We start from the raw sequence: 12,990 nt of genomic DNA, 5'->3' as shown, positions 1-12,990 counted from the left end.
CTGTACTTTTGAAACCGCTGTCTGACACCTGCCAATCATTTGATTCTAGACCTGTGCGCCTATAAGAAGGTGTGTCCGTTTAACGGGGCCACACCCATGATCCAGCCCAACTCCTCAGACTTTCTCTTCAGCTGGAATCAAATGCCCAACGGCATCGGTGAGTAACCATAGTAACACTGTCACTGTGGATCGAGCTCATATTGTCTGTTATATTATCAACAAACTAATGCTCCCAACATTTATAGGCTGGTGGTCTCATTTTGAAAGTCCAAAGTTTTAGCAACCCCTCTACAACCAATATTCATGCCCCACAGGCTTTTTTATTCCAGTGCATTATGGTCAAGAACTACATATGTTCACATGAGATTTAATGGTTATGTTAATGAGAATTAATTAATTAATTAATGAGCCAATTAGACGATTTGAACAAATTCAAAGCAAAAACCTAAATATGGTGTTGACGTGCAATTCAGAATTTGGCAGAGAAATCTATTAACTGGTGTGCTGTAACGGGGTGGGTCGTGCCTTACCACTGAGGCACCAGCATCTGCAGCACCTGCAAGACAAAAAATTAGCCCAATTTGCAGGACACTTAAGTAAAACAAAACAGTCGCTAAAAAAAACTACAAACAATAAGGGTCAAGGGAGTGTAAAAGCGGTGCCCAAAACAGATACAATGGATGTCACAAAACATCTGCAGCCCACAATGGAGAATGTGGATTAAAAAAGGGATAGAGCAGAACTGAGAACTGGTTGTCACAATATGGAAACCAAGTCCTCAGAAAAATATGAAAGAGAGGAAACCCAGAACAAGTCGGGGATGGCAACGTACAAGTGGCACGCTCAATTTGGGTCCAAATGTGGGGACCGTTGCCACCTCTGGGGCTCAAGAACAGGCCCGTAACACCGGCTAAATTCCTAGAAATATCTAGCATCATATTCCAGAAAGAAAACGGCTCCAAGAGAAAGCAGGGTGATAACAGAGGAGCTGGCAAATCTGTGGGAAAGAAACCGTGATAAATGGAAACACTTCCACCTGGAGCGGTTGTTTGTTAATTAGGATTTTAACGTCATGTGTTACACTTTGGTTACATTCATGACAGGAACGGTAGTTACTCATTACTCAAGGTTCATCAGTTCACAAGTTTATATCAAACACAGTCATGGACAATTTAGTGTCTCCAATTCACCTCAATCGCATGTCTTGGGGCCGTGGGAGGAAACCAGAGCTTCCGGAGGAAACCCACGGGGAGAACATGCAAACCACACAGAAAGGACCCAGACCGCCCCACCTGGGGATCGACCCAACCCAGGACCTTCTTGCTGTGAGGCGACAGCGCTACCCACTTAGCCACCGTGCCGTCCTCTCTACCTGGAGCGAATTAATGCTCAACGAGGCACAAGAGGAACTGAGGCATCGATCATTTGTGCATCCTTCCCCTTTCTGTTGGCCATATTTCACAGGGCAGAAAAACATGATTCTGTAACCGAGCCCATCTGCTGATCTCCACAGCAGGTTCACATCACAGATAGATGGGGCCCTCGCCCCAAAGTTGAGAATCATAGTCAAAGAGAGTAAAACAAGGTATTAGTAAGCAAATATAATTCTGAATGATGTTGCATGCACTGTTGGAATATTTACGTGATCTTTCCCTGTGTTGCAGTGTGCGCATTCCCCTACATTCTGGCCTTTACTACTGACTCTATAGAGATCAGACTGGTGGTAAATGGAAATCTGGTTTACACCGCTGTTGTTCCCGAGCTCCAGCTTATAGCCTCTAGGGTGAGTACAGCACGTTGATTTCGGGTAGAAGTGGTGTGGGGCGGCACAGTGGCTCGGCGGATAGCGCTGTCGCCTCACAGCAAGAAGGGTCAGGGTTCGATTCACCGTTTCGGTGTGGACTTTGCATGTTCTTGTGTCTGCGTGGGTTTCCTCCCACAAGTCAGTCCAAAGACGTGCAGTCAGGTCAATTGGAGCGACTACATTTGCACTAAATGTGAATCTGTGTGAGTGTGTGTCTGCCCTGTAATGGACTAGTGAACTGTCTGGAATGTTTCTTGCCTTTCACCCAAGGAATCAGACCCACAGTGATCCTGACCAGGATAAAACAGTAGTAAAAAAACAGACAGTGAATGAATTAATGAAGTTAAGCTCCAGGTGAAGCCCCATACCTGCAATACCTGGAAAAAAAGAACCCGACTGTAGTACACTTAACCAAGGCCCAGGAAAAAATGGGACAATTGGATACGACTTAATTGGGAGGAAAATTGGGGGAAAATGCAAAAAAAAAAAAAGACCTTTTATGACCAATTTTCTTTTTCTCTTGGCTTCTCTAGTCTGACATTTACTTCATATCGTCGGCGCCCGTGAATTCCGCCTCCAACAGCAGCTCCAGAGACACCAGCTCGCAGAGCTCTCCGCAAACGCCCACAGGTTTCGAGATGCCCATGTTTCCCTCACCCCTGGGAGATGGTACGTTCGATTCCTTACTCGCTTTACACACTGTACGACCAAAAGTATTTGGACACCTGACCATGAGCTTGTTGGACGTCCCATTTCAAAAACCAGTACTATTGAAATAGACTGACCTCTATTTGAGCTCTTCTGACAAGACTTGTGCCCATTCAGTCCAAAGACTGAATATTTGTATGGGCAGTTGTAGCCTAGCGGTTAAGGTACTGGACTAGTAATCGAAAGGTCGCTGGTTCAAGCCCCACCACTGCCAGGTTGCCACTGTTGGGCCCCTGAGCAAGGCTCTCAACCCTCAATTGGTTAGATAATATACTGTCACGGTACTGTAAGTTGCTTTGGATAAAAGCATCTGCTAAATGCTGAAAATGTGAATGTAATGTATGGCTGGGCACTGATGTTGGTCAAGAAAGCCTCAGTTGATGTTCCAGTTCATTCCAGAGCTGTTTAATGGGGCTGAAGTCAGAGCTCTGTGCTGGGCACTGGAGTGTCTTTATAGAGCTTACTCTGTGCAGCACATAGGTACAGTCATGCTGGAACAGAAAAGGGACTTCCCTCAACTGTTGCCGATAATGAAGTGTATACTGTAATTTCCTGTATACACACCGATCAGCCATAACATTAAAAACACCACCTGGATTTTACACACACTGTCCATTTTATCAGCTCCACTTACCATATAGAAGCACTTTATAGTTCTACAATTACTGACTGTAGTCCATTTGTTTTCTCTACATACTGTTTTAGCCTGCTTTCACCCTGTTCTACAGTAGTCAGGACCACCACAGAGCAGGTATTATTTAGGTGCTGGATGATTCTCAGCACTGCAGTGACACTGACACGGTGGTGGTGTGTTAGTGTGTGTTGTGCTGGTATGAGTGGATCAGACACAGCAGCGCTGCTGGAGTTTTTAAACACCGTGTCCACTCACTGTCCACTCTATTAGACTCTCCTACCTAGTTGGTCCACCTTGTAGATGTAAAGTCAGAGACGATCGCTCATCTATTTCTGCTGTTTGAGTTGGTCATCTTCTAGACCTTCATCAGTGGTCACAGGACGCTGCCCACGGGGCGCTGTCGGCTGGTTACCTGCTCTGTGGTGGTCCTGTGGGTGTCCTGACCATTGAAGAACAGGGTGAAAGCAGGCTAAAACAGTATGTAGAGAAATAAATGGACTACAGTCAGTAATTGTAGAACTACAAAGTGCTTCTGGATGGTAAGTGGAGCTGATAAAATGGACAGTGAGTGTAGAAACAAAGGAGGCGGTCATAATGTTATGCCTGATCGGTGTAATTGTGGCTGAAACACAAATTCAATAATAAGAAGGGGTGTCCAAATACTTTTGTCCATATAGTGTATCTGTTCAGGAGTTTGGGTGCATGTCTTGGATGGAATGCTATATGTGTGTTTCTAATGATGTACCAATGTCGAAATTGTGATGGATGTGAGTGTATGAGTGTGTGTGTGTGTGTGTGTGCGTGTGCGTGTCCTTCTGACCTTACACATGTATGTAGCCCATGTCAGCGTAACGCTCTTTTCCATCCCTGGTCCAGATTGTATTCGGATCCCCTACGGCACCAAGCTTTCCCTCTACATGTCTAAAGACGCCGAAGGTACCGCAGGATCTCCTGCTTCTGCCAGCGTTACCCGCCCGTCCTCACTAACACGCACGACGCACCACAGCGACGCGGCACGTCCGTCGCCTGCATCACTCCCGGTCGCATGCTAACAGCACGTTAAGCCTTCTTACACATCCTACACTGAGCACGTGTCCCTGCCTCCGTCCGTCCAGTTTTCAGCCGTAATGAAGGAGAGAGATGATTTGAATTTCTAAGACAAAGAGTGATCACTGGATGTGAGGCAAACATCTGGATGGAGGAGGGACATGTGTGGCACATTTGTAACTACAAACATTTTTGGCAGCGCCTCTGCTTTCTACACACACACACACACACACACACACACACTCACACATGCATGCACGCACGCACGCACACGGTACTTTTGTCCAAACAGATGGTAGAACTCACATTCTGGTACACTGTATGGCAAAAGTATGCGGACACCTTTTTATTTACACTCATTGCTCCACTGTTTGTTTTTCATTTCACCTCAATTTCACCTACTGCTTTATTCCGGTCAGGGTGGCATGAGTCCGGGTCTGGTTTCACCGGAAAACCCTGGACGGGGTAGCAATCCATCTCAGGGATTCAACCACCCCCACTCAAACATAGCCAATCGCGAATGTGTAGATGCCCAGCCGTCCAAGGCGCCACCCAAGCGCCCTACAAATCAGTTATATAGAATAAATAGTATGTGTCTCCTGGCAAGTTTAAGAAAGGCCACTGTCAACACGGTAAGCCTCAGAGCAATCCATCCCAAGGCTTCTAGGCACTAGGCATTTTGAAGCAAGATATGCTGGCTTCTAGGTAAGGTTCTTGTTTAGCCCAGGTAACAACAGCTAGGCTGCATTAAACTCTGAAAGAGAGTAGGTGCTTGACTGGCCTGCCTGCAGTCCAGACCTCTCTCCAGTTGTAAACAAGTAAAACTAAGCCCTGTACTGTTGCACTACTAATGATCTGTGTTTTATTTACCCCTTTCTTATTCCAGGTGACGCTCCCTCCAAACACATCTATAAGATCCCACTCTGTAACTTGGTAGGGCGAAGCATAGAGAGGCCTCTCAAATCACCGCTGGTCAACAAGGTGCTCACGGCCGCGGCTCCAGGCCTGATAGGCTCCGCGCCTACGATCTCAAGCACGCCCTCCCTCTCACTTTCTCGCATGGAGATCAAAGAGATCGCCAGTCGAACAAGGAAAGAACTGCTCGGTGAGGGCGTGTGTACACTCAACCAACAACCAGACGCATACAGCTGTGTGTGTGTTCAGCGCGTGACCCTCTGTCCGTGTTCGCTAGGTTTGACCGAAGAGCCCAGCAGTAAAGCAGACAGCAGCGCCAACAGACAGAGGAAGACGAGCAAGAAAACAACAAAGGAGGAAGAGAAGAGAAGACCAGCAGGGATCACAAGCACCGAGCAGTAAGTCACAGTCGCGTGACTGGATTAATCGAGGCTTTTTTTTTTTTTTTTTTTTTACCACACTCTCTTGTTCATGATTTGGTTCGGTGTTCGGTATTCAGCTGGAGGCAACTGGGACAGAAACAAACCACTGCATTTTTAACGGCTGACAAGGTCACAAATAGCTCAGACAGATAAGACCACAGAGATGCCATCTTGCTTGTGCCACATCATTGCTACTAGTACAGCAACACCCAAAGCAAGACTCACTAAAAAAAAATGCTAAAAATCAGCAGAGCTACCAAAAAGAGTCATTTAGTTTCTGAGTCAATTAATATGACTTACTAAAAGAATGCTAAAAATCAGCAGAGCTACCAAACAAACAGAGTCACTTAGGGGCCAAAACAGGCCGTTTTTAACGGACTCAATTTATATAACTTACATGACTAACTAAACAAACAAAGAGTCGCCTAGGAGCCAAAGAGGCTGTTTCTAACTGAGTCAATTGATATGACTCACTAAAAGAATGCTAAAAGTCAGCAGAGCTACCAAACAAACAAAGAGTCACTTAGGAGCCAAAGAGGCTGTTTCTAACTGAGTCAATTGATATGACTCACATGACTCACTAAAATAATGCTAAAAATCAGCAGAGCTACCAAACAAAGAGCCGTTTAGGAGCCAAAAGAGACGGTTTCTAGTCAAGTCAATTGATATGACTCACTAAAATAATGCTAAAAACCAGTAGAGCTACCAAACTAACAGTCATTTAGAAGCCAAAAGAGGGTGTTTGTAGTCGAGTCAATTAATATGACTCACATAAATAGTGCTAAAAATCAGCAGAGCTACCAAACGATCAAAGAATCATTTAGGAGCCAAAAGAGGCAGTTTCTAACTGTCAATTGATATGACTCATATGACTCACTAAAATTATGCTACAAATTAGCAAAGCTACCAAACAAAGAATCGCTTAGGAGCCAAATGAGGTAGTGTCTAGCCGAGTCAATTAATATGACTCACTAAAATAATGCTAAAAATCAGCAGAGCTATCAAACAAATAAGAGTCATTTAGGAGCCAAGAGAGACAGTTTCTGGATGAATTGATATGACTCACTAAAATAATGCTAAAAATCAGCAGAGATACCAAACAAATAAGAGTCATTTAGGAGCCAAAACAGGTCGTTTTTAACAAACGCAATTGATATAACTCACATGACTCCCTAAACAAACAAAGAGTTGTCTAGGAGCCAAAGAGGCCATTTCTAACTGAGTCAATTGATATGACTCATATGACTCACTAAACAAAGAGTCATTTAGGAGCCAAAAGAGGCAGTTTCTAGTCGAGTCATTGATACACCAAACAAAGTTGCTTAGAAAAAAAAAAAAACAGTTTCTGAGTTGATTGACTCATATGACTCACTAAACAAACAAATATAGACTCACCTAGAAACCAAAGAGGCCGTTACTGAGTCAATTGACATGACTCACTAAAAAAATTCTGAAAATTAGCAGAGCTACCAAACAAACAAAGAGTCGCAAAGGAGCCGAAGAGGCAGTTTGTAACTGAGTCAATTGATATGACTCATATGACTCACTAAACACTAAAAGAGTCGCCTAGGAGCCAAAGAGGCCGTTTCTAACCGAGTCAATTGATAAGACTCAATGAAACATCGATTTGCTTCCGACCGTGACTGTTGCTCCATTTCACAGAGTCGGCCTGGAGTGCGTAGACGGCGACATCGACATCCAGCGGCATTGCTCCTCGGGCTCGGAGACAGAGCCTCCAGAGAACAGTCCGCCCCTGACCAGCACTTTAACGCTCTCTGCATCCTTCGAGGAGGACATCCTAGACCTGAAATGACGACAATCCCTCATCGTAGCCCTTCCTCAACCCCATTTTTTTTATATTATGTTTTTTTTGTACTTTTGTATTTGTCCTCATACGCGGTACGTGATCGATTCCCACAGCTTTGCACTTGATCGAGTTTACATCTCTCAGTGTGATTACCGTTTTAAAATGCACCGTGTGTGTGTGTGTGTGTGTGTGTGTGTCCGTGCGTCTTGTTCAGTGAGACTCCAGCTAAAACATAACATGATGTGACTGAAGGAATTTGTGCACAATATGTTTATTCCAGATTATTATTACGTCCGAGGAGAAAAAAGAAACTGTGCATCTCAGGATGTGGCTGCACACGTGAAGATAATGTATAGAGAAAAGTCTAATCAAATATTAAATCTAGAGAAATGTAGTGATGAATCCTTTATTATAGATTTTAGGTCTATTTAATATTGTTTTTCCCAAGCTAACACCTCGGCAAACAGAGCAGAAGTCTCCCACAAGTGCCATTTTCTTAGAACAGATTGGCCATGAACTACATTTCCCATGAGACACTTAGGCTGCTTTTAAATGATAAGCATTTTGCATAAAATTGCTGCTGTTTGTGCAAAAGTCATGTGTTGCTCTGCGACTAGTCGGCTGTCTGAGGGTTCTTTTGATGCGACCGTTGGGAGCCGACTCACGATGAAGTCAAACAGGCTTTCGCTTAAAAAAAACCAAAAACTAACCAGTAAAGTGCAACAAAGTGTTTCATTATGACTAGATTATTTAGAAAAGAAATACGTAAACAGTCTATTGTGCTACTTGTGCCACCATATAGGCATTTCTAGTCAATTGACATGATTTATATGACTCATTAAAAATGCTAAAAACAAGCAGAGCTACCAGGCAAACAAAGAGTCATTTATGAGCAAAAAGAGGCATTTTCTAACTGAGTCAATTGATATGACTCATATGACTCATTAAAAATGCTAAAAACAAGCAGAGCTACCAGGCAAACAAAAAGTCATTTGGGCTCTTTGTTCGGTAGCTCTGCTGATTTTAAGCAGTTTCTAACTGAGTCAACTGATGATTTCTAGCTGATTTAATTAATATGACCCACTAAAATAATGCTAAAAACCAGCAAAGCATCCAGACAAACAAAGAGTCAGTTGGGAGTCAAAAGAGGCATTATCTAACTGAGTCAACTGATATGACTCATTTAAAATGCTTAAACTAAGCAGAGCTACCAAACAAACAGAGTCCTTTATGAGCCAAACACAGCAGTTTCTGGGTCAATTGATGATTTCTAGCTGATTCAATTAATACGACTCACTAAAATAATGCTTCAAAGCAACCAGACAAACAAAGAGTCAGTTGGGAGCCAAAATAGGCATTTCTAGCTGATTCAATTAATATGACTCACTAAAATACTCACTAAGTTTCTAACTGAGTCAATTGAAATGACTCATATGGCTCACTAAAATAAAGATAAAAACCAGCAGAGCTACCAAAAAAATGAAGTCATTTAGGAGCCAAAAGAGTCATTTTCCAACTGTCAATTGATATGACTCATTAAAAAAAATGCTCAAAACCAGCAGCGCTACCAAACTATGAGTCGTTTAGGCGCCAACAGAAGCAGTTTCTAACTGAGTCAATTGATATGATTCATATTACTCACTAAAATAATGCTTCAAAACCATCAGAGCTACCAAACAAACGAAGAGTCATTTAGAAGCCAAAAGAGGCCGTTTCTAACTGACTCATATGACTAGCAGAGCAAACAAAGAGTCATTTAGGAGCCATTATCTAGCCGAGCCTAGTAACTCATATGACTCGTTAAAATAATGCTAAAAATCAGCAGAGCTACCAAACAAACGAAGAGTCGTTTAGGACCCAAAGAGTCATTAATATGACTCAATGAAACATCGATTTGCTTCTGACCATGAAATCATGCGAAGGCAACCGTCCGTCAGCACAAAGTGGTTTTGCAGCCCATCATTTAAAAGCAGCCGTACACTTAGCAGCCGCTGGCTGTAGCTACTTTTATCAAACTGACACGAAGAACTTAGTTCCATTAGCGCACACGGCCCGGCTCTTGATGTTTCATGTAACACTAAGTGCACTATGAAAGAACGCTTTTGTCTCTGGTTAAAAGGGCTCCAGGACACCCTGCATGCCTCCCTGACACACGTTATATAAACAAAAAAGGGATTTTATATACCAAAACGTTACAATTAGGATTTGATATCTGTGCAGTTCATTGAACGTTTACACAAAGGAATATAGACCATAAATGTAAGCTGTTTAAGTACAGAAGAGATCAGATCAGGCCAAAGAGAGAAAAATAAAGGAAGAAAATGAGAGAAATTATATATATACACGATATATGGCCAAAAGTATTGGGACACCTCTTCTAATTATTGAATTGTTAACAGTTGTATGTAATAAATCACATTATCATATAAAGGAAATGATCATCAACATCAGTACCTAGTCACACAAATGCTCTTTTGGCTGAACAAATGTGGCACAAATTCCCACAGACATACTTCAAAATCTTGTGAGAAGCCTTCTCAGAAGAGTGGCTGTTATTCTGCCTAAAAGATCACATTGAGGTCACTCTAGTTTAACAGCATCCAGCAATCCAACAAGCTCATGGTCAGGTGTCCAAATACTTTTGCCCATATACTATATATACACATACTTAGAGAGCACTTTATTAGGTGTATATTCATTAATATATTGTGAGGTACATCTACCATAGTAGGTAGACAGTTACTGACTGTAGCCGACTTTGTCACTGTACACCATTAAGCAATCAAAAGGGACTCCCTTTAAACCCATACCTGATGTTGTTTGGGTGTGGGTCGATTCTCAGCACTGCAATCACACTAACATGGTATTGACAAAGCACTGTGTTGTTCTGATATGAGTGTATCAGGTGCATGAGTGTTGTTGGGATTTTAAATACTACTTGAACTACTGGCCTCTTTATTAGGAACACATACCTCGTAGGCACTCGTCATAAGCTCTCTGTTATAGACTAAAACGATGTAGTCGCTTAGGAGCCAAAAGAGGCCGTTTCTAACTGAGTCAATTGAAATGACTCACTAAAATAAAGCTAAAAACCAGCAGAGCTACCAAAAAAACGAAGTCATTTAGGAGCCAAAAGAGTCATTTTCCAACTGAGTCAATTGATATGACTCATTTGACTCATTAAAAAAAAATGCTGAAAACCAGCAGCGCTACCAAAGTAGGAGTCATTTAGGAGCCAACAGAAGCAGTTTCTAACTGAGTCAATTGATATGATTCATATTACTCACTAAAATAATGCTTCAAAACCAGCTGAGTTACCCAATGCAGAGTCGTTTAAAAGTCACAATAGGCAGTTTCTAACTGAGTCAATTGATATGACTCATATGACCCACTAAAATAATGCAAAAAAAACAGCAGATCTACCAAACAGAGTCATTTAAGACTTTGGAAAAGAGGCAGTTTCAATTGATGCGACTCAATTGACTCACTAAAATAATGCTTAAAAAACATAAGAGCTACCAAACAAACAAAGAGTCATTTAAGAGCAAAAAGAGCCATTTCTAAATGAGTCAATTGATGTGACTCATTCAAAAATGCTTACAGCTAGCAGAGCTACCAAACAAACAGAGTAATTTGGGAGCCAAAATAGGCATTTCCAGCAGAGTCAATTGATACGATTCATATGACTCATTAAAAAAAATGCTCAAAACCAGCAGAGCTACCAAACTAAGAGTCATTTAGGAGCCAACAGAAGCAGTTTCTGACTGAGTCAAGTGTTATGACTCACTAAAATCATGCTAAAAAAAAAACCCAACATAGCTACCAACTGAGTTTCCAACTGAGTCAATTGATATGACTCACTAAGATAATGCTAAAAACCAGAAGAGCTACCAAGCAAACAAAGAGTCGTTTAGGAGCCAACAGAAGCAGTTTCTAACTGGGTCAAGTAGTATGACTCACTAAAATCATGCTAAAAAAACAACCAACTGACCAACTACCAGCTGAGTTTCCAACTGAGTCAACTGATATGACTCAATGAAACATCGATTTTAAACAGATCTACTGGCCTCTATATTAGGAACACGTAGCCCGTAAGCACTCATTATAAGTGCACTGTTGGAGACTAGAGCGACGTACTGTATGTTAATCCTCTGCTAGTCATTGCTTATTGGTCACGTTCTGATCACATGATCCTGTTGGCAGGAGCAAAATTCCCAACAACACTAATGCACTTGTACAAATACCAATACACCACCATTGTACTCATTTCAGTGCTGAAAATGGTCCACCACCCAACCACATAAACGCTCATTTGGCTGAACAAATGTCACGACCATCATCTGTTCAGTGGAGGTCCTATGGTGGTTTCTTTCTCTTACAATTACAGTCAGTAATTGTATAACCACAAAGTCCACCTGCATGGTAGTTGTAGCTTATAAAAGATAGGTGTACCTAATAAAGTGCTCACGAGTCTGATGAACAGGCATCATGATAACGCTAATGCTCTAACTCCTTACTCTGATCGTATCGCTCAACACTTGAACACTCGTACGAGCCTGATCGATGAGCAAACACACGGGAACATGGGACTGTTTGTATTAAATGGAAACTTTAAATGCTAATTATTTATCACTGGTGTAACGGAGTGGTTAAAGCTGAAGACTGATGGTTGTTTATAATTTTGGTTTATTTTATCTTTGCTTCCCGCCTCTTCGTTCACGCGATCCATAACGGTTTTCGCCATGTTTTTGTATTTGAATGAATATTAACTATTAGACTGTTGCTGAAACCCCGTGATATAAAAACAAACACAAAAAATACAAAAGAGATAAAAAAAAAAAAACACCAAGTGTCTTAAATTGTTTCGCCATTGTTTTTACCGCCAAGTACTTCTTGTAAACGATCGTGTTTCAGATGTGGCCTCAAACTAAACTATTATGATTGATATTCCGCTGATTTGAACAAGTGCTGTAAAACACTGCTGTAGTTCATATGGTTTCGTTGATATTAAATAAATATTTATGAAATTTAAGTCGTGGAGTTTCTATCTATCTAAGCTTTTCACTGTTTACCAAACATACAAGGAGTCCAAAGACACAGTTTATCACCAAGTCAATTTATATGACTCACTAAAATAATGCTCATAAATAGCAGAGCTACCAAACAAACGAGTCGCTTAAAAGCCAAAAGAGGCAGTTTCCTACTGAGTCAATTGATATGACTCATATGACTCACTAAAATCAAGCTAAAAAAAATAGCAGAGCTATGAAACAAACAAGGTCTCAGTTTTTAACTGAGTCAATTGATGACTCATATGACTCACTAAAATAATGCTTAAAAATAGCAGAGCTACCAAACAAACGAGTCGCTTAAGAGCCAAACACAGCAGTTTCTGAGTCAATTGATATGACTCATATGACTCACTAAAATAATGCTAAAAAAATTGCAGAGCTACAAAACAAGGAGTCGTTTAAGAGCCAAACATCAGTTTTTAACTGTCAATTGATATGACTCATATGACTCACTAAAATCATGCTCAAAAATAGCAGAGCTACCAAACTAAGAGTCGTTTAAGAGCCAACAGAAGCAGTTTCTAACTGAGTCAATTGATATGACTCATATGACTCACTAAAATCATGCTCGTAAATAGCAG

At 41.6% G+C, this 12,990-nt stretch overlaps 2 protein-coding genes across 5 annotated transcripts in view; one reads left to right on the top strand and one right to left on the bottom strand.

Moving 5' to 3' along the window:
- Positions 1-7,731, top strand: part of garnl3 (GTPase activating Rap/RanGAP domain like 3) — a 123,603-nt gene extending 115,872 nt beyond the window's left edge. For all 3 annotated transcript variants that reach the window (XM_062988774.1, XM_062988773.1, XM_062988775.1), the window contains exons 25-30: positions 50-157; positions 1,665-1,783; positions 2,338-2,473; positions 5,080-5,298; positions 5,386-5,506; positions 7,193-7,731. In XM_062988774.1, coding sequence (XP_062844844.1) covers positions 50-157; positions 1,665-1,783; positions 2,338-2,473; positions 5,080-5,298; positions 5,386-5,506; positions 7,193-7,343 — 854 coding nt within the window. In that variant the 3' untranslated portion in view covers positions 7,344-7,731. The remainder of the gene's footprint in view (positions 1-49; positions 158-1,664; positions 1,784-2,337; positions 2,474-5,079; positions 5,299-5,385; positions 5,507-7,192) is intronic.
- The window catches only part of zgc:63972 (protein CutA homolog), a 71,266-nt gene that overhangs the window by 16,039 nt on the left and 42,237 nt on the right, over positions 1-12,990 (bottom strand). The window lies entirely within an intron of this gene.

Source organism: Trichomycterus rosablanca, chromosome 26 (assembly GCF_030014385.1).
Source record: "Trichomycterus rosablanca isolate fTriRos1 chromosome 26, fTriRos1.hap1, whole genome shotgun sequence".
Classification (NCBI taxonomy): domain Eukaryota; kingdom Metazoa; phylum Chordata; class Actinopteri; order Siluriformes; family Trichomycteridae; genus Trichomycterus; species Trichomycterus rosablanca.
Note: the sequence above shows the minus strand (reverse complement) of the source record. Positions and strands in the feature narration are given on the sequence as shown.